The sequence below is a fragment of the Pipra filicauda genome, unplaced genomic scaffold, assembly GCF_003945595.2.
Source record: "Pipra filicauda isolate LSUMZ 115617 unplaced genomic scaffold, ASM394559v2 scaffold116_size3395265_pilon, whole genome shotgun sequence".
Lineage (NCBI taxonomy): Eukaryota > Metazoa > Chordata > Aves > Passeriformes > Pipridae > Pipra > Pipra filicauda.
In genome coordinates, this window is record NW_024103618.1 from 2,886,595 (window position 1) to 2,909,035 (window position 22,441).

Genomic DNA, 22,441 nt, shown 5'->3' on the forward strand with positions numbered 1-22,441 from the left:
CAAAGCTGAGCTGCATGTAATGCAGGTACTGCTTGCTCTGAACAGTTCAGTGCCTAAGCAGAGATGCCTGCTCTGCCTGAGCAAAAAGCAGCCCAAAGGGAGTGAGTTCATTTGGGTCTGAATAATCATAAAGACAAGTCTAGAAAGTGCCACAGAGAGAAAATAAAATAAATACTTGTAATCTGAAGATGCACAGTGTGTTTGAGTAGATTATTTCTCTGTGGTAGTAAAAGCCCCAGTTTGTGTGTTTTGACCCAGTCAAACTGCCATAACCCACTAAACTGCAACCAGACTAAAGAGAACCACCTTCTGCCTTGGAAGAGAGCAGCTCGCAGTCTTCTACCTCCAAAACACTCCAAAAGATGAGAACAAGGAATAATTTACATATGAACTTGCCTCAGATAGAGATTTGGCAGTTTACAGTCTCTAGCCACAGGGTCCCATCCTAAAAAATACTACGACTGAGCATCAGTTATGATGCACAAAGAATTTTAAAGTGCCTATTTTCAAATAGTTACTTGTATGATTCCCTGCTGATTTTCATGAAATGCGAATAGCCTTATACTCTGGGAATGCAAACCAGCCCAACTGCAGGAGAACTGCAATAGCAGCTATAAAAAGCGTAACTCCCTCCCCCTGTCCTGTTACAGTACACAAGTGGTGGTAGAGTATAGTAATATTTGAGAATTGCATCCATCAGAGCCTTAGAACCCAGATTAAGTTAATTTGGAGGAGTTTCTGTCCTAATTTCATAGTTTACCTCCTGTTCTACCCCTGTTTTGCTTAATGACTTTGACCACCTCCTATCTTTCTCATCTCACTTTGCAGATGAAGAAAAGCACTCGTGAAGTACTAATGTTTGTAAATGTTATGACAGGATGATCCATAAAGTATTTTTAAGTGCTAGCTGAGAGAAGGAAACGTGAGGAGAGCAAAGAAAGGAGAGCAGGAAAACAAGCAAGAGTAGAAGCAGCGTCACAGAGCTGAGAAACATTTTTCACCAGCTGTTCCCTGTTATTTCCTTTCTGTATGCTTCACAACACCATGTCCCTCTACCAATAAAGGAGACCTGTCTTCCTCAACAACAAACAATTCAATTTGCTACCCTGAAATAAGTCTTCAGGTGGGAACGCTTAAGGTCCTGCATCACTCTTTCCTTCAAACACCCAGCCCACAGCCCCTCTGCTCGCATGCAGGCCAAATTTTGACAGATGTCAGATGCACATGTGCATCTACTTTATAACCACCACATATTGGATTGTACTACAAAAAGAACAGAGGAGCTGTTTATGCATTATTAAGCCATACAAAAGTAACAAAAGCCAATTCTAATATCTCATAAGGAAAGGACTGAAATTTGAGATCCACAAATGTTAAATTATGTAAGATGGCTTTTCCAAGTCTTTGAACTTTGGTGTGAGGCATCAGATAACTTGTCTGATTCTGCTGCTACCAACTTGATATGGAAAAATGGTATAATTCCATAACTCTCGTTATTTGTGTCTCTTGTCTGTGACCATCTCTGTAACATGCCTGCAGTCCCTGGGAAAAGGAGAGAGTTCTGTTCTAATAAAAATGGGCATTTGCAGTAAGCTACTCTTAATCATGTAATCATGTAACTATTACTAATGTTATCCTGTTTCAACTTCATCAGTCATGGGCAGAGGTCTGTAGACATGCTCTAGTATTTAGTTCAACTCAGCACGTTTTTATGGGACCATTCAAGTGATTTTCATGTTTTTGGAACACAGAAGGAAAGACCCTCTCCCGTTGGTTTCCTGAGCCTGAACATTGCCACTCTAAGTTATGAGGTCAGGCTGCCTCTGCACTCTCCACCCTTTTGTTGTGAACAGATACACACACTGAACTGCCAGGGCTTGTCTAGAGCCACATCTTTACCTTCTCAACAGAGTTTAAATAATCCACCATCCAGCCTCCTCCTTTTTAAATCATGCCTATTCCTGGCCTACCAGTTTTACCACCTCTTCTATTTGTTCAGTTTGTCTTATGTAGGTGTGCCCTTCCTGCCAATCTTCCCAAGTGCCTTGCATGGTCCTCTGTAATCATCATTTTGACATTTCTACTTTTTCATCTGCTGTACTAAACATTCTTAGACTCGCATAACTTGGAAAAGTCCCTCCAATAAATGGCTTTAATTAAAGTAGGTGATTCTTCACCATCTTGCCCCATAGCAGCACATTGGGTACTTTTGCCAGGACAGACCTGTCGGATGTCTATTTGGATAGAGAGTAATTTTCTCTGACGGCCTGGAAAATGTCATGAGACTGGTGACAGTACCTTGATATCTAGTAAGGTGTGATCCTTGCCAAGAGCAAACTGAAAGCTAGATAGGGAAAGGTTAAATGCTCAGCCTGGAGTGCAACGAGTTAACATGATACATGTCCTAGTGAGAGAACTGGTTGAAGGACTTCAGATGTCTTATGTGGGCCTTGGAGAATCAGTTCAATCAAAGGGTAAGCGCACTCATGCTGGAAAAGACTGAAGGGTCTGATAGTACCTAATGATCAATCACAAACCTGATCCTCACACACCTCTACTCAACCAACCAGCTGCTAGTAAGGATACAGTGCACCTTTTGTTACTGGCACATCTAATGAGCGTCGGTCCCTGTCTTAGGACCTAGTCTGATGTTCAGAGCACTGTACCCGCTCAGCATACCAATGTTTCTTTGAAGGAGAAGGGCCATGCTGTGCTCTGTACACAGCATTGCAGCTGGGGATAGTGTTACAATGAATTCCTGTCTTCAGCCTTGCTGACACTGGAGCTGATTTTCCTTCAGACCAAAAGGGTTAGAATGCCTTCACACAATGCAGCCTTCAGATGAGGGAGGATAGAGTGAACTCAGAGACTCTTTTTAAAATGGGAAAACCATCTTTTTTTTTTTCCCTAACTACGAAGTGGAACTGACTGATGTGAACTCTGGATGCAAGACTGCAGTACTGTGGAGTTCTGTTCTTCATCTCCACCACCTTGCTAAGGACATGGGAACTTCGGTAGCTGTGGGTAGGAGATGATGACCAGGCAGTTAAGGTTTTCTATACAGCCCAGTGAAGGTGGCATAGGCAGGGTGCAGTTGTTTCAGTCCATCTAGCAATGGATGGTGACAGAAGGCAAGACACAGCATTGTAGATTACAGCAGCTGTAAGGCCTCTAGTCTGTTGCTGTCTCTGCTGGGAGCACCACCCATACTCTAGTGCCTTCACAATGCTGCTGGTCAAGCTCAGAGGTGCAGGAGAAGTCAGCAAGAATGAGGACTTCCCTGGGCTTCCTGTCTGCAGAGAGACTGGGTGAGGAAAGTTTACCATTGCCTGGGGTAGCAAGTTATGGGTCATCCATTTAATCCTTTTTCTTTTTACTGCTTTTCTTTCACGGGATTAAGTACATAGTCTTCTCCACTGGAGGAGGAACCTTTTGCCTGTGGGTGACAAACACACAGCCTGCCTTCTGCTCTTGCAGTGCTTCAGCACATGCTATACCATCATTAGCCTGAGATCAAGCCCTGAAAAACATCTGTCCCTCACAGCAGACCTTGCTGCAAGGTGAATGAGCTCAAAATGGCTCAGCTAGAAGGAGGGAAAGCATCTAACTCATTATGCAAGAGTGGGAAATGAGGAGGAGTCCTGAAACTGTGCCTAGAGCAAAAGCCCACCTGTTCTGCAAACCCTCTTTTCATGCCCTCCCACAAAAGAGAAAGAGAACTGCTGCCAGGGTTAGGAGTACAGACAAGAGAAACTTGTAAGCAAAATTCTGCATTCCTTAAAATTGAATACCAGTTTTGACTCTGTGATGCTAAGTTTGCATATTCACAGATTCACGTCCTCATTTTATGCTTTACAAAATGTCTAGGAAGCTGTAGTACGCTCTGCTCACCAAGCGTGTTTGAGAGAACAAGACATGCGATGTGGCTTTTATTATCCTAACTGAAATGACAACACAGCTGCTTCCTGTGTATGACAAATGTACTTCTTTCAGCCGGGGGTGGGGTTAAAAGAGGTGATTTGCAGATACTGGCCAACTTCATGCACTTTGCAACATCTGGGTAAAGTCAAACAATTCAGCTGGATTTGGCTAAGGGGCTGTGAAGCTTGAGAGCTGCAGGAGGGGTGTCTGCCTTCTGCAGGGTGGTCGAGCCTGGACCCCAGAAAGGTCCTGTGTCTCCGCAAGGTTTTTCTTTCACTCACAAAGTGCCAGATACGTTTTCAAGACAAACAGTTCAAGATCCTATCCTCCCCTGCAAGGGGAACTGCATGTCTATTTTGCCATGTACACCTACCCATTTACAAAAGGTATTTAGAGTCAAGTGTGTGACAGAGCCTGGATTTAATTAACATGTCAGTGCAATGAATCAAACAAAAAGAAAGAATTGCCAGAAAATACAAATCTTTCCTCCCACTCCCCTTCAGCAAGAGGATGCAATCTGTGGACTTACCGTGGCAGCCCCAGCCACATAACCCAGGATGGTGACCACTCGCTGCTGCTCTCCTGTGCAGGCTCAGGGGGTGGCAGGTGATCCTGCTCCTCCTGGGCTTCGCATGCTCTCATCTCCAGGGCTTTGAGCACCACTGATGAGTTGGTGTTCTTCAGCAGGGCGACGGCCTCACTCCGGCTGACTCCTGTCAGGTCAATCCCGTTCACGTTCAGGAGGATGTCACCTGAGACCAATAAAACGGATGATAAAAACCCCTGCAAATGTTTCCAGGATCCGCTCCCCAACCCCACAAACAAGTGAGTCAAAGCCATGGCCAAGAACTTGCTGCCTGATGAGGCTGTTTGTTAATCCTATAGTTTAATGTGGATGTGAAGCATATGCTAGTAAACATGCCACAGGCATGAGGGAAGGGTCTAGGTCCCTGTATGCAGGAGTACTGAGAGGCTGGACAGAGGATTTGGTCCTGGTTTCTTGCCATGTCATATCCTGCATCCAGAGCCAAACGAACAGCTAGGGTCCTGCTGTACCAACAAGCTTTGGTACTGGCACCTAATGCTAGTCCACGTCTCTGACGTCCACTTCCAGCTAAGAACTTTTGTACTCAACCTGGGCTCGAAAAGTGGCAGCTCAAAGGTATTTTTCTCCCAGCTCTCCCTAAGCTGAGGACTGCCACTCCAGCTGGCTCTTTGTAAAGTTTGCTTTGTGGGAATAATGTGTTATTATTTTAATATTAATGCCTGTTTGAAGCCAAAACTTCTTTCTGTGTGCCTTATTTATAATGTAGGCACAGCAGCTTCAGAGAAAAATGCAAAGATGACCTCAATCACTTCAGGGAGAACAATAAAGACATCATAAATGTCATGCAAGCAGCCACAGTGCCAAGTGCTCTGCTACCCTTGGCACCAGGCTCTCACACCAGGGCTTCCTTGGGTGCCCTCTGTGCTTGGCCTGAATGCTTCTCCAGGTAGGGGTGTATTCCCCAGCAGTCCAGGCAGTGCAATGTGAACATTAACCTCTTCTTGTGGTCTACCCCAATGAGAAGTACAACTGCCTAAGAGCTGCTCTAAGCCATGGAGGCTTGTTGCACTGTTATAACATCACATATTCATTTGTTTCAAATTTTATCAAATTAACTAGGCTAAATTTTCCATGGTACCTCATTATAAATAGTTTTTGGAAAGTGTATCCCACTGAGAGGCAGTCATTTCCCAGCAGGAGGAAAGGGGAAACCTGCTGTTTTGCTCCTGTTGTCATGTTCTCACAGGGGTTTTGATGAGCAGACACAAAGGGGAGGTTTCCATGTGTGCCAGTGATGGCACTGAGACCCAGGCTTGTGGGGCCTAGCTGGGCTGCAGCTATTCTGCCCAATTTTTGGGTGCCTTCCCTTCCCTCACACTCAGAAGTTCCCTCCAGCTTTCCAGGTGGTGACTGGACTGAAGCTGAGCATAGGGAATGAAGGGCAAGTGAACTGGGTGTCATGCTCTTTCACTATCCCTCTGTTTCTCCAAAGAAACCCTTGATTTAAAGCCGACTTTCAAAATCCCCTCATTTTACCTGTTTTTATCCTGCTGTCTCTGCTGATAACTCCTCCAGGTTCCACACTTATCACATAGATAGGCAAATCCCACTCCCGGTTAGATGCTCCGCCTGCTACAGTCATTCCCAGCGATTCTGTGTGATCTTTCCGGACAGCTACCACCTTCTCATGGCAAGTGACAGTGTGAAGGGTGCTCTGTGATGGAGAAAACAGCAACAACAAACACAGTGGGCATGGTGACCTCCCTGACACTTAGGCATTTTCTATCGAAACAAATATTCATCAAGGGAATATCAAAGCACTTCCCAGATGCCTGCCACTCTTCCTGATGGCACTCAGGATTCTCTGCGGGGCTTAGGCATCTGTGGAGTCAGAGCTACCACCAAGATAACTGTGCTTTAATAGTTAAAATCAGGCACTACTCCCACCAAAATCAGAATTGCTTTAGTGCTAAGGCAATACAAGCAGGTCTTTGAAATGTAAATAAGGAACCTGATTTAAAAAGAAAAAAAAAGTTCTTTACATTTATATCACTAGTCGTCCTGATATCTTTGACTATCAGGTCATGCTTCTTATCTTACTGCTTGCAGTCTGTGCATCATCTATATAATTAGTGAGAAGTAGTTCTCTTGGGTGTAAGGAATAAAATTATTGAGGACATATTAGAAGATAGATATTCACTTTCAAAAGACAAATAAAATCTGGATTTAAGTGTTCACTGCTTTGCTTTCCTTAAGCATCTCATAAGCAGTACTCCTGGTATCTGCTTCTGACAATCCCAGCCTCTCATGCAGGAACAGCATCATCCATTCCAGGCTCATATGTAGATATAACAGCACACTTCTAAAGACATTTCAAATGTATATTAAAACCCACCGTCTCATTCACAAGTGTTTTTTTGCATATTATGACCTCACATTCATAATACGCAAAAATAATCTATGAAACTCAAAGCCACATTAATCTCTTCTTGAAAATCTGACATCTCACAAAGACATTTCACCTTGTTTCCTGGGCCAGCAGCACAGAAAGCAGAGCAGATGAGTCCACAATGTTTTCGTAAGTGACAATGATGGACATGGAAGATTACAGCAAGAATTCTTTGTGGGACTAGGTCAGGCTATGTCTTGGATTTGTGGGGTTTTTAACGGTATGTTTGGTGGAACTAACTCCCTATCAAGATTTCCGTGATGCAATATTGACAACAAAACACAGGACCGTTCAGGAGCTTAGCAAAGGATATCTAGATGCTTGAGCAGATGAACAGTGGCTGCCACAGAACACCAGGAACAAAAAGAGTTCAGTGGAAAGAGGAATTCCTTCTGTCACCAGGACAAAAACCAAACACAGTTTTTTGGACATATCAGACCTGGTCCATGCAGAACGCAGTCACTGTGTCAGAATAACTGGGCTCATGGCTTGCAAATGAGTCTAAAAATTTCTGAAGATTTTAAAACCTTCAGAATATAAATGTTCTGATCCAGATAATTTTAACCTTTCACTTTTGCCTTTAAGGTGCAAATGTTTTAAAAATAGTAGTTCTATCTTTATGAAAACTAAACAATGTTTCATCCATGTTTGTGTATAAATGTCCTTTTTCCCTTGGAAAGGAATGGCTTTTCATCAGGAAAAGGCCACTTTCTGAAGCATGTGGGATAGGGGCACTTCTGATTTTCACAAAACTGCAGTCTGAAATTTTGTAGCAAAACATGACATTGGAATTCTACTTGGGGCTCCAAGTTACAGGGCAGTCCTATTACTTATCCATCAAGTCTCAGACAACCACACCATTAGAGCATTAGCTAGTTTATCACTATTTTTTGAGGAATCATCACAGATTTCAAAGCAGTGCTTGGGAACAAATTGTCCTGTTACATTTCAATGAAGAATTATAAAGGTACAAGTACTTGTGTGCTCAACCACGAAGGACCAGTTTTTCTTTGAAGCTATTCTTCCACATATCATTTTTACATGGTTGCAGATAGAAAGGAATTGGGGTGACTTGACTGAGACAAAGGCAGTGATGAAAGGAACATAAAGCCTTTTTTAGTAAACACACGTAAAGCTTGCTTGGAGGTACAACTGATAGTGAGTAAACCAGTTAAAAGGCAGTGTTTATCAGTGACTGCATTTCAATTCATTCTCTTCTAAACAATTGTCCTCTGTCATTTTGAAGTAACCTTGGAGGTCAGGAGAAGAAAAACATAACAGTTCATCTCCTCCTCTTTTTATTTTTTTTCCTTTTCTATATATTTACTGGAAAATAAATATTTACAGCAGATTATCTCAACATCGAAGCTATGACACGTGTCTTGCAGGCAAAAGACATAGCTGTGTCTGTTTGGAAAATGTACTTCACCTGAAGGTTAACCTGCTCATATGGTCAGGAAACACTGCCTGCTTGAGCAACATTTTCTTTGCTTTAAATACTAGACAATTTGTTAGAAAAGAGTAAGAAAACAGTTCCAATTAAAAGCAAGTGCTGTTTAACTAATGGCAAAGCTCCCAGTGACTTCAAAGGAATTGAATCTGGCCTGTTTATGCATTACAACCTGGCTTTGCAACCTCAGCTGCACAAGAAAGTGTTTCTGACATCTCCTCTTTTCTGAATCCAGGCAGCAGCCAGAAGAGGTTTGGGCTGTGCTTCCCCTACTCTGTACACAGGAAAACAGATCCCTGAAACCCTGTGCAGGACCAATCTCTTGGCACACCATACACCCAGCATCACTGCCACCAGAGAAGGACATGGTCACAATGTCCTCCTCTTATGCAGCGCCCTGTGGGCCACATGACTGGTTGCCACTGGCCTGAAAGAGAGCCACCTCCTCATGGCTTAGAGATGGAGGCAGGCTGTCATGAGGCCAACATCATGGCCAAAAGAAGTTCCTGGGCCCTTGTGTGAGCCAGGCGGCTGCTAGAAGCTAGAATTTATTCTTGATGCTGAATACAGCCAAGGATAGAGAGCCGACTTCAGCCCATGTTTACATACATGCTCTACAGTAAGAGCAGTTTCCCTCAAAGAGAGCATTCCTGACCTGCTACTATCACCTCCTACAGTAAGCTCAGGGGACAAAATACACCTTAAAATTAAACAGAATTCAAGTCAGCTAGCAATCTCTATTAATCACACCTAATAAAGCAATCCCACTGATGGCAGCAGGTAGCAGACTCATCAAACCACACTCATGAAACCACACTCAGGAAACTTCTCTGACAGTGAAGTCCAGCCAACAAGCATTACCCTGGTTTTGGGCAGGAGCAGGCACTGCAATGAGGACACTGTACAGGCCCCTTGGCTTGGAAGCATTACTCCTGAACTAATGTCTATTTAAAACAAATAACATTTTAAGTCTTCCAAAGCCTGCAGTTTAAAGATCTTGAATTACAAATGATGTTCGGCTAAACCTTCAGCAAAAAACAATGAGAAATTCAAATTGACACATTCATGCCCTATAAAAGGGCAACTAATACTCCAGTAATGTTTGTATCAAACCAAAAGCCCACAGTGCCTGAAGCTCATTTGTCTACTGGGTGTACTGCTCTCCTGATCTACTGCCAGAGCATTTTCTCTGACATAAACCCTCCACTGCACACACATGAAGCTAAAGGGAGACAGAAACATCTCAGAATTTTCTTTTTTGGTGGCAATCTTCCCTGGAAAGTGCCCAAATGGTGGCACTGAACAGAAGCCCACAGCAGCACACCCACTTATGTGCTTATGTAGTACTCATGTCTTGTGGCAAACTGGAAATCCCCCTAAAAACCATGGCCTATCCAACAAAAGATGATTCATTAGTCTTTAAAACCCTTAGTCCTTAGTCTTTAAAGGACTGTTGCAAAGTCAACATTGTACCTTCAAGCTCACAGCTACCCAAAACAATGTTAGATTTACCAAGAGTTCCCCTCTAACACCTCTCAGTACAGGATGAGAAAATGAGAATCTCAGGCCATTTATGGAAGACAAATCATCTTCCCAAATAATCCCATGTGGCATCAATTAATTGGATGAATATGGTAGAACTAACAGGTGCTTGGAGCTTCCATAGAAATCATACAGTAGCAACACAAGCTAATTGCTTTCCTACACATATCTCCCCAAGTACATCATTACTTCATTAGGAAATAATGCCTTGCAGATGCATGATTAGTTGGGCACTTCTTGCTACCCCGTAGCAGCTACTGAGCATTGACTCTGCTCTCTGGTTTAACTCCTGCTGATCCAGTCCTACCTAACAAGGGCTGTGATTGGGACTTTGTGGAAAAGGAAAGCTAAAAATAAATATACATTAGCATTTTTAACACATAAAACCACTGAACAATGTAGTTTTAAAAAACCTGCAAAAATGGGTGTCTTTTAACATTTGTAAATCCAGAGCTAGACTTGCCTCCTTGGTGACAGCTGTGCACCCAATGTCTGGTCCAAAGGCCTTGTAAGGACAGAATTGGCTGCCCATCAGGCAGAATGAATTTAAACCCTGCCTGTGTACCTCCCTGATGCACCCCTGGCACGGATGGCCAGGGTCGAGCTTGCATGGGTTTGCATAGGTGGTGACATACAGAGCAATTAATGCAAATTAGCCAGGCATGTGACTTTAAATTCAGTGAAGTAAACAAATTCAGTTCCTGCAAGGACATGCCTTATTCTGTCTAAAGTGCAAAGAATAACACTGAATAAACTCATAAAACATATTTTCAAAGCTCCAGCTACACTGGTTTCTACTTTAAAACCTCGTATGTTTAACCATCGGCATCTCTCTGCCTTATGCAGAGGGCATATTGTAAGTCTAAGTGCACTAAGCACATGTAACCAGGTACATAGGAGCAGCTGGGGGGACAGTTTGGTAATCACAGTCATATCTGGGTGAGATGGCTGCTCTGTGCTGTGTCCCTGGGTCCAGCCATGCTGTGCACTGCCGGCCCTCACAGCCCTCATATGTGCAAGTTCCAGCTGCTGCCAAAGCAGAACCAATACTTTGGGTCCAAAGCTCCACAGAAAGTCAGCGTGCTTGCAGCGGCCAGGCAGACCACAGCTGCACCCTGCCACCAAACCGCCAGCCAAGTCAAGGCAAGGGTATCTTAACAAATGAGCAACAGACTAGTAATTACCATAATTTTCAAGCAGCTTATGTGAATCTTTCAGGCCAGCACATGAAAGGTTTTTCTCTGAAGACTTTGTTTCATATGAAGAAACTTTAGATAAACCTCTTCTGTTTCTTGGAGTGCATTGCCCTGTGCTGGCTCACATTGTTGGCCAGGTCCATGCCCGTGGCCAGGATGCTATGTGCACACCAACACCTGCCCCACCACTGCCCATTGCCTTCTCCTTCCCTCCCCACCTCGGACAGAGCCAGGGCAGAACCAATGGATAAATAATGAGGAGCACAGCTTTTATGTTTCCATTGCGAAGCGAGACGTTTTCTGGCGATAGAAAGCAGGGACAACACCCTGAGATGTGCAAACACTAGCTGCCCTCCCATTCCCCTGTCCCATGGATGGCAGAGAAGCCACACGAGTGCCCGTGCACTCACCTTGCTGGGGTTGTTTCTCTCGGAGGGACAGGGCTGCGGGCCACTGCCACTGCAACTCCAGCCTGTCTCCTGCAAGATGTCGGGGGTCTGCTGCCGGGTCTGCCGCGACACGACAAAGTGAACCTGCTTCTCGCTGGCCTGTGGGAGGAGGTACAGTGTGAATTGCAGTGCTCTAGTCAATAAACCCCTGCATCTCAGCACCACAGCGTTCATGAAATGTGGATACCATTAAAGCACGGTTTGGATTTCCCACTAATGTTGCAATGACATAAAGCAGTAGCATCAGTTCAGGTCAATAAAGTTCATAAAAGTTTCCTGCCAGGCATTTATATTTCTCTTGAAAATCTGGTGTTAACTCAAAAAACCCCTTCTTATCTGCCCCAAGTTTGGCTGGAGGCAGTAATCCACAACAGTGCACCACAGCTCCCACATACACCTGTGTACACCACTGCAAAGCAGCATGTGCTTGCCACAGCAGAGAGACAGACAACCAGAGCTGCTGCTGCCTGACAGACAGGAAAGCTGGGAAAGATGCAACTAACCTTGAAACGATGTACATGCTTAAGCCTTGGCTGGTGAAAATGGGGACTAAACAATGTAACTAAGTTCACCTGCACGCAGTGAGTGTGACAAATGAAAGAAAGCTTAAAGAAATAAATGTGCAACCATTTCGAGAAATAAAATCGTACTGCACTAGAGCATGAAGAAAGAGGGAGGGCACAAGGAAGCACACAAAGTAATGGAGTTTATTCTTGGAAGAATAGCTTCAAAAACAATTAACCCAAGCTCAAAGTGCTTCTAGGCCTTTTTGCACAATGCAGTCATAATACTTATGTGCCTGAGAGATGCTGCAGTGCTTCTACTGAGTTATGTTTGTGTGTTATTTTTAGGGTGCTATATGTGGGCCTGATATTAGTGTTAATTTTGTGTACAGGTGGCTTTTTTTTTCTCTTATTGAATCAACACTGTATCCCTAGAAGCAAATGGCTTTATTCACCCCTCAGTAAGACCACGAGAATCTGTTCAAAACAACAGTGTTACAAAGATAAAGCTGAGAAGACTGGGGTTTAGCTGGGTAAATCACAGAAGTCAGCCTTAGGGGTAAACCAACATACTGAACTAAAATGAACAGCAGTGTAGAAATAACCTCAACGCTATAGAAGCATACTCAGAGGATGTAAAAATGAATCCTCTAATCTCCTCCCCTCTAGGCTAAAGACCTTGGTGTTGTGCCAGGCAGGAGGGGCTCTTAAGGACCAGTTTCCAGAGAGACTCCTGCCTGCTTGCTCTCAGGTTATATCCAAGGGACTGCTCAGTATACTGAGCGTGGAGCCCCCACACAAGCACATCTGGAGGTCTTATCCCCCTGGGGCTGCAGTTGCAGTGCTTGTTGTTACCACAGCCCTGGAGGCATCAGACCTCCTGGCTCGCTCACTGGCACAGTGACATGCCCTGCTCTCTGGGGAGAAGCTCCAAGGAGAGATGGCATTGAGCAAGCAGCTGGAAACCAAACCCAGATCCAGTTGCGCTGTTGAAATCAAATCTCCCACAGACAACTAACAGAAGCCAGAGAAAGCCTCTGGGATTTTGGGGGTTGTAGCTTGGTTTGTCTTTTCTGGAGCTTAATTCAATAGTAGTAGCTGAGAGTTAAAAAAAGCTTTTGAAAAATGTCATTTTAGTTAAGAAAAAGCAATCTACTTCTCCTAAATCTCTAACTTCAGGCCTTCAATATGCATGTTCAGGCTGTGCTAATTCCAATAATGTAAAAAATGTGCACTTTGTTGCTTTCCCAGTATCTTGGGGAACACTATTTTTTTCACCAGAAACTCAAATCTCCACAGCTTCATAATATATTATTTGGTGCATACACACGTATTCAAAATAATTTTCTGGATATTTTTACCAGACCTGTTTTTATGGAATATTAATTTGAGGACTCTGAACTCAACTGGTACCCCAAAGCAGAATGCTGAATCATGTCAGAAAGGAAACCATCCTGGTCCCTAGTTTGTAATATGATTGAGATGGAGCTGAACAACACAAGATTAAACCTCCCAAGGGCACGTGGCCCCATGAAAATCCAGTTTTCTCTAAAATGAACAACTTCACCTTAACGCAACTTCTTTTTAAAACTCATCTGCTGCCACATGGTAAGCCTCAAAGTTGGTTATTTAGAGAAAGGTTGTAAATGTGATTAATTCTCATAGAACAACTAGCAGAAGTTCAACAAGAGTCTCTATTGCAATATCACATTTGTCTCCAGGTCAGTCAAGTTGAGTAGTTTCTCAGAAGTCCAGAGTGTTTTAAAAGTTATCCAAACAATAAGACCAGCTTTTGTATTTAGGTACAAATAAAAAGCCATTAATGTTTTTACTGATCAGAATATTCATTACTGACTCATTCTGATCCCTCTCTCTCTCTTACCCCTTGCTTTTTATACAATTCTTTTTCTGTATTTTATGCTGAAGCAAGAATTAAAGAAAAGAGATTAACTTTGAGACTGAGTGCAAGTAACAGCTGAAACAATCGACTATAATTGAAATCTGTATTACAGCCAAAGCAAATCAAGCAGGAAGGCAGAGACATGGTGGCAACTTCTGAGCATCTAGTAAGCAACTGCATGTTGAAAAGAGGAAGTGGTGCTGCTCCCAGCAGAAGTTGCCCCATCTCTAACGGGGACAATGGAACGTGGATACACTCCACATCACAACCTGCTTGTCAGAAGCAGTTGTTGTGATGAAGAGGGGCTCATGAGTCCACCACAGGTGCTCTGAACTGCGGTAAGGGAAAGAGGGAGAGATGAGGGTGAACATCTGGGGTCAGTAAAGTCTGGCTCAACCCATGCAGCTTGGCTTGATGTGCTCACATGAGCACCCACTGACCTGTTACCTTGTTCCTTTTCTTGTCACTCTCATGGAAAACAGATGTGGAATGTCATGTTATTTAGATTAAAAGTGCCACTTCTGACACAAGACCATGACTAAAGATGACGTGACAAAAGGGAAGCAGCAAACTCCCACGTGTTAGATGTGTGCACGTTCCTAATTAGCACTTACATGTTTTCTTCATTTCAGTTCTTGTGACTGAGCTTATAAACAGCCAGACATCTAATCTACTGATTAAAAACTGCTTCACATATGCTAATGTAGAATTGCTATAGGCCTGATGAATAAGACTTGTCTCAATTATTCGTTATTTAAAAGTCAAAACTATCAGATTCCACAGAAATCTGATGTTCTTCCAGTTGTGCTTAGTCCAACTTTAAAAGTCCAACTTTAAAAGCCACCACCTTTTAATGAATATTAGTTCTGTTTTTAAAGAAACCAATGGTGTATTTGTAGCTTCCACCACAACAAATCAGAAGACCTCAACGTACCGCAAATGACATGCTGAGGTCTCAACAGCCAGGTTGCTGTTGAGAAATCAGAGGACACAGTGAAATATCCCTTCGTGTAAGAAGCAAATGCAAAACATTTGTGGCTTCAGGATAACGTTTTTTCTCTGGCATAACATGGAAACAGGAAAGGCAAATGGTAATTGATGAAAAAACATGACAAAAAAGACACAGGTTCTGGGAATTTTGCATTAGACAAATGTGATTCATAGAGCTCAGACCAATGCAATGTAATCTTGGCTGTTTGGAAATCTGAATCTCCCCTTTGATGGGCATGTTGTTTAAATTCCCAGGGACTGGTGTGTATTTCAAGCATTATTATGAATAACATCCACTCTTTGGACCCCAATAAGGGCTTTAGTTGAGTTTTTAAACACTTGTATGTGAATGGTTATTTCGTTAGTAATTTTTTCCATTTCATCTGTAGGCTGCATGTGTTTTTTGCTTATGAAGCCTTGTTTTGCCTTATTTTGTAGCCATAAAGAACTGTTCCAAGGATACAATTTTTTTCAGAAAGTTTTTCATTCCAGACTTGTTGCCCTCAGAGAATTTAAACCTTTCCCCTTCTACCTTCTGCTCCCAGTTAGTGAGATACATAAGGTAATCCAGAAAGATGCTGGACCAGAATTTCAACAACTGGCATTATGCAAGGGGATGACATTTTCTTTACCTAAGCTATAAACTTCTTAATAAAAGTTGGCTACAACCAACTGTGATTCTATGCTAACAGAGGAATCCTTTCCACAAAATGAATGCATTTGAATGCTTCTTTCAGTCCGACTTATATTACCCTGATTGTACCTGTCAGAAAAGGGGAAGCAGCCAGCCTGATTTGACATCTTTTTATTGAAGCCCATGAAATTCTTCAATATGTGAACACTCTACATGCCTCCAAATGAAACTTAAAAATGCACAAGTATAATAAGTGCTATAAATATGAGATAAAAGCAACAAAAGATTCTTGGCTTTGTTTTTTATGTTGAAGTTTTCTAAAAAAACCCATAGTCTGTAAACAGAGAAAACAAATGAAAATGGTTCTGGAGGGGAAATAAGGCAGAAGCTGACTGATTTTGTAGCTAAGAAAGGCACAGGCTTTTTTTTTTGTGACAGTTTTTTGTTAAGACTGCTTAGTGCATTGCAGAGGCATTCATTTAGTTCTCCACAAGCATCTAAATAGAGATTTATAAAAACTAGAGCTACAAATCCATTTTTCCAAAACATTTGGATTTCTATATGCTGGATTTAGGTAAGAAATACCTATAAGGGATGGACTACCTTCAGTTGTAAAACACATCCATGGGAAATCACTGAGTTTGGGAGGGTGTTGCTCATCCTGAAACATGCCATCCATTGCCTTAGGCTTCTCTGGTTTGCTCCAGGGTTGCACCAGAGAGCACTGTGACTCCTGAGCTGGAGGAGTTAGGATCCTACCGGACCCAGTGCTTCCAGGGTGCAGGTTGGCATGCCTTTTGGCAGATGGCATCATGCTTTGATGATGCTCAGGGGATAGAGATGTTTACAGTGATCTGTATGTTCCAAAGCCTGATGGTAGCAGGCACCACTACCCGAGACATGAGAGTCCATGCCCACATTCACCCTTGAAGACAATGAAACCAAGGAGCTTTTAGAGGAGTAAATTCCCATCCAAGCTTGAATGTCTCCTTCCCTCCTCCAAACACACAAACTCAATGTTTAGCCCTGCTTTGCAATGGATGGTGAAAACACGCTGCTTGGTTTTTGCACAGTTCAAAAACCGTGGTCAAAGTGGTGATGACAAACCTGTATCAGCTGGGCTGCACTCTCTGGACTGCCGTACCGATGGTCATGCCCATTGATGGCCAACACCCGGTCGTTCTCCTGAAGCTGTCCATCACGGGCAGCCATGCCACCTTCCAGCAAGTTGAAAATAAATACCCCCGGCTCATCGGCCTTGCGAACCAGCTTTATTCCCAGCTGCTCATCTGGACTGCTTTTGTTTAGCACAACATGGAAACTGTCATCCCTATTGCAGTGAGCATCAAGGGAAAGTCCGCTGTTTCGGCATCGGTACCTCTGCTCTCGGAGCACCGTCAGTCGGAGCACGTGGCAGGGTTGTTTCAGGATTGACAGGGCATAGTTGTGAGGCACATTTTTGATGTCCATGCCATTTACCTGGAAGAGAGAAGTGTAAATCAGCAGCAGGAAGCCACTCTATTCTGAACTGGCACTGGAAACAGCAGCTCTATTTACACAGATGTCTTCATACAAAGTGACATGTGCTATTTCAAACTGTGTCAAGTAGGAGGCCAAGTTTGCAGTACAGAACAGCCTTCCCCCCAAGGAAAGGATGTGCTGTACAGACAGTTTCTGCCCTTTTTCTTCCCTTTTCTCCCTGATAGTCTCCAGACATACATGTTATTTTCCATCTTTCTTATTGTTCTTCCCAAGCTTCAATAGCCTTTCATAGATCTTAGTTTTATTCCACTAGCTTCTGATTTCAGCTTGCCTTGCCAACCTTTCCTTTCACTCACACCACTTTCCTCCTGTTTCTCCCCTTCATTATCTCCCAGCTGTTCTCGGTACAGTAAAAGAAAAAAAAAAATGTTCCCCAGTAATGAATCTCTAATTAAAATGCAGAAAAGAACCTCAAGTAGAACTTTAAATGCCCTGGATATTTACTAGCAATTGTGATGATTTACCACACCAGAAATCAGACTTTTAAAGTTTCTCAGTGTTTTCCAGGTAAGATTTAACTCAGATGACAGTAAAACTGCACAACTACTACTTTTTAAATTTGGATGGTGAAAAGAAAGAGCTTCCAGTCAATCCTGTCATGTCCATATGTGTAAGAATGACTAGGCATTGCATTTATATTGCTAAATAAAAACCAGTTGCAAGATTGTAACTCACTGCTGGCTGGAAAACCCTAATCAGACAAGTTATTTCCACATAGTTTTACACTGCACAGATTGAACCATTTAAATATTAAGAAATGTCTCCAAAATGTAACAGAAATGGTCCCCAGCATGGACAAAAGCATTTGGCTGGTGTTTGCTTTTGCAGATTGCCAGTGTGGCATGATGGGGCTGTCCCTGCTACAGTCTGGTGGGGGGGTCTGCACCCAGAGAGACACACCTCAACTTACTTTAAGTTGCCAGCTTGGGTACCATAAACAGCATGAGCTGCAGCAGGATGGGGCTGAAATTCCTAAGAATCCTCGGTAAATCCCTGGGCAATGAGCCACAGCTGGGGAGAGCTGAGCTGGGCCCATCCGTGCTACAGTCACAGCTTCATAGTGCAGTTTGGATGTGCCCTGCAGGAACAGTTTTGTTTCAGTGGTGCCAGTAACTCTGCCACGCCGTGCTGGCACCAGGACAAAAAGCCTCCATGAAAGGCACATCTGAGAGACACTTATCCAGCTACTACCCAGAACCACAATCCAGAGGCATTTTTATACACTACTACAGTGAAGTATGCCCACATTGTGATCCTGAGAAACCTCTTTGGCCAGGGTCTGTCTGACATGAAGTAGAAGGCGTGGCACAACCTTGGCATGCCTCAAGTGTCCTCAGATACCACTGGGGTCAGCAAAAGCTAGGGAAGCATGGTGGCTTATATGTGGTGCTCTGAACTTTAGAGGATTGTATCTTTAGTAATTACTCACATGGAACATGTAGTAGAAAAAGTCAGTAGGACCTGGGGAACTACTCACTAACTCTACCAGCTAGGCATGCCAGAGCAGGCAGTGGGATGGACATCGAGAGTCCAACCTGGAAGAAACCCGGAGATATGATGTCAGATCTTTGCAGTCCATGCCACTTCCAGCTCCTGTAGCCTTATCCCAGCTAATGCCACAATGGTTAGCCTGGGCATCAGCACCAGTCTGTCCATGGCAGTATGACCTGCCTACAGTGAACAAAGCAGCCTGCTCTCAAATGTGAGAGATTCTAATTTGGAAAACCTGGGTGAGCTGCAGCTGTACCTTTGGCTTGCAATGTGAATATACCTGTGCACTCCAGATACACATCATCAAAGTATCAAAGCAAGGAAGGAACTAGTATTTTCTGTAGTCACTCTTTTTGTCTAAGGACTGATGCATTAATATAGTTTACCATCCTCGCTGAACTCCAAGTCACTGGGGCAACTGAGAGTGCAGTTCCCATTCAAAAGCTGTTGCTGATGGGATGTAAAGATGTAAAGATATATGATCTTTAACCATCTGGCCCAATTCTTGTTCATCTTTTGTACATTTCTATAGAAGTAGGAGCAGAAATAGCAGTCAACAGCTAATGCCTGGAGACTGCTCAAGTTGTTCTTAAAGATTTCACCTGGGGCTGCTGGTGGAGCAACACTCACAAAATAAAGTGGGCAGTGTCTAACACTCCTGTGGTATTGAACACATCATACAGAGGAGCTAGATGCTGAAATAACACTCATCAACCTCCTGTCACCTATCCTGATATAAGTGAAATATGAGGCAGTGGAACTCTCACCAACTGAGATTTAGGCCCACAGTTCAGTGGAAACAAACTGGACAAAAAGCTCAGTCTCTACTGACAGAAACAAGTTTTGCACCACTGGGTCAGAAATGCCGACAGTCTATTGTCCTACATTGCATTTTGGATCTACCAGGTTTGAGGAGAAATCAGAGTGGCTTGTCAGCGACTAGGAAACAGAAACAAATCCATGAACTTCAAAAACTGTTGAAATTAATGAAATCATTACAGCATGTAGAGGAACTGAATGTCTTTCTGCATGCAACGTTGCAAATATCATTATAATTGACTTAATCTTATTCTTTGTTAGGATATTTTTGTCTTGTACCTCCACAGTACTGTACCTTTAGTATCATGTCTCCAGGCAGCAATCTTCCATCTCTGGCAATTACCCCATCTCGATAAATATGTTGTATAATAATGTGAACCAAGGGGGTCTCACTGCCTCCCACAATCCTAATGGCCAGACTTTCATGAGGATCGGTACGGCTGATTTTAATACAGGTAATTTCCCCATCTGGAATCAGGTGATACAACCTGGGAAAACCTGGAAATGCACATAAGGTATTTATTTGACATCACAGCTTTACTTTGTTGAAATATGTATGGCACAAGCTCAAGTACCTGCCAGTTAGCCAAACTAGGTTTTATGCATGGATATAATTTATAGTAAGAGGGTAGGAAAGAATAGGTTATGCTTGCTGAGTGGACTTGAAGGGATCTTTTCACAATTAATATATTCCTTTTTCCCCCCCACAAAACAAAGTCCTAAACCTTTGATGTAATCCAGACAGATGAAATGTACTTAAAAACTGTTACACATTTTAGGGGAACAAAATACATTTTTAGTCCCCAGAGACACCTCAGAACCACACCACAGTTCCTTGCTGGCCCTAGAGGAGATGGGCATGGGCACCTCAACAAACACCCATCCCTTCTGTGCTGGGTTGTACGCTCTGTCTCACTGGTAGCATCCCAGGCTGTTCTCTGGTTTTGATGCCATAGTGGAGGACTGGGTGCTTGGCTTGTGACATCCAAGGAAGCATTTTATTTATCTTCAGCTAACAGAAGGACAAGATATCTTGGACAATCCAAACCACACAGTAGTTTCCCTACCAGATTCCTCTCCCTTCATCACTGCCTGAACTCCAGGAAGTAGGAATGACTGGCTTTTACTATGATGTATCTGTGTTAAAACTACGGTATGCTCAAAGTGCCTGGAGGGAAAGATCTCTGCTGGCCCTGGCAATCTGGCTGTGGTGAGAGGGACTAATGGTGGGCAGAGGTCTTTTTGTATTTATAATGCACTGGATAAGAGTATCCTCTTCCAAACACCACTTTTCAGCTGGCCTGTTTGATTTCACAGCATGTCACTAATACTCTCCTTCCTTCTAGGTCCACACTCAGCAGTGAGCAATGTTGAAGTAAAAGCACCTAGGAGTTTTATAGCACAGGTGTGTCAGCCTTCAATAATTTAGAATCCCTCACAGGTGAGAGAAAGCTTTTGAATTTTTTGCATGTGGGTCTAATCCAGTGCTTATATGAAAAACCTGTAAACCAAAAAATTAACTGCTAGTATTTTTTCAATAACCTATTTTAGAAATGAAAGTACAGTAATTGTTATTGAATAGTGGTTAAGTGTAAAATGAAAATTAACAGACCAGTATCTGAGATAAAATAAATATTTTCTAGTACAGAATTAGCAGGCAACAAACCAGCAAGGCACCAAAACCTTTTGGGAGAGAGCAAGGGGGAAGAAAGAACAGGAAAAAAATATTGAGAAACACCATGTTGCATCCCTTACCACTTCTTTGATCATATGCTCTTCGGGGTGGGAAGCTGTCCTCCTCCACATCTGTAAAAAGCACCTACCGGTAGCACAGACTTCGACTTTGTGGTTTTACAAGAGTTGACAGGCAATAAAAGTCTATTTAGATAACTACACAGCCTTTACCAACCTAATACCCAAGTATTCATTTAGTTTATACTCCTGTAATAGCAGTTTCTGCACTAATACATGTTTACTTAAGTTTGGCATGCAACTAATGTCTCAGGAATGGAAGGTGCTTCATTTTCCCCATACTCTTCTATTTTCTAAATACTATTGCTCAGCTTATAATTTGTTCAATTCTCTCTAGTCTGAAGTGTGGATTCACCTGATCTAAATCCAGGCCTCTAAGTCAAATGCACAATTTGGTGATCCACTTGCTCTGACTTCCTTTATAGTGCACAGGTATTCAAAGGAATCAATACCCCTATAACTGTTAAATCACCCCTGGAAGTGCCAAATGTTCTCCACTGCTGCTTAAGAAATATGAGGCCATTAACTCTGGCATCTCAGTGGGGTGCTTTAAGTCAGATGATACAAGTACTCCTCAAAAATCACTAGCGGCCTGATCCCTACATCAGAATAAGCATGTAAATTTTACATTCTTAGTGTGGCTACAAAGGTAGCTATGTATATACCTTAACTGGTTTGTTAAGTCTTGCAGTGGCACTTGGCTGACTTTCAATATGAGTTTATGGAGATTCTTTTAGAGGAATTTTTAATGCCTAATTTCCTTCTGAAGTGAGCAATCTACAACAGAGCAAATGTTCTCAAGACATTTTTCTTGCCAGTTTACAAGTTTCTAACGCTTCTCTTTCGTAGTTAGCAGGTTGTACTGTCTTACTTCTTGTCTTTATTTGATTTGTGCACTCTATCAAATATAATTAATAAATTGAACCATTTTCTCCAGATGGGCTAAGCAACGAAAATAATTCCATGATCCATTAATTTCTGCTCTCTTCATTGAAGACTTGCCTCTTTTTGTTCCAGACATATGCACAGACATTGTATTGCCAACAACCTAGACTGCTGTAAATGAAAGGCCAATGTCTATTTTGATAAACTAACAGTAACATCTGGCAAACTAAATGTATAAAATACACAAATACACATTTTTTTAAAAGAAGAGAATTTATAATAATTTCACCCTGCATACACTGCATACACCCTGCATACACTGTGTGCAGTTTGATCAAAACCTACCACACCTATTATAAGATGATGCCATG

The 22,441-nt window shown here is 42.8% G+C and overlaps 1 protein-coding gene across 2 annotated transcripts in view; it reads right to left on the bottom strand.

Annotated features, from left to right (window-relative positions):
• LNX1 (ligand of numb-protein X 1) overlaps positions 1-22,441 on the bottom strand; it is a 65,670-nt gene that overhangs the window by 4,232 nt on the left and 38,997 nt on the right. For both annotated transcript variants that reach the window (XM_027735924.2, XM_027735925.2), the window contains exons 4-8: positions 19,729-19,931; positions 16,689-17,060; positions 11,516-11,653; positions 6,005-6,182; positions 4,451-4,673 (exon numbers count right to left, since the gene is read on the bottom strand). In XM_027735924.2, coding sequence (XP_027591725.1) covers positions 4,451-4,673; positions 6,005-6,182; positions 11,516-11,653; positions 16,689-17,060; positions 19,729-19,931 — 1,114 coding nt within the window. The remainder of the gene's footprint in view (positions 1-4,450; positions 4,674-6,004; positions 6,183-11,515; positions 11,654-16,688; positions 17,061-19,728; positions 19,932-22,441) is intronic.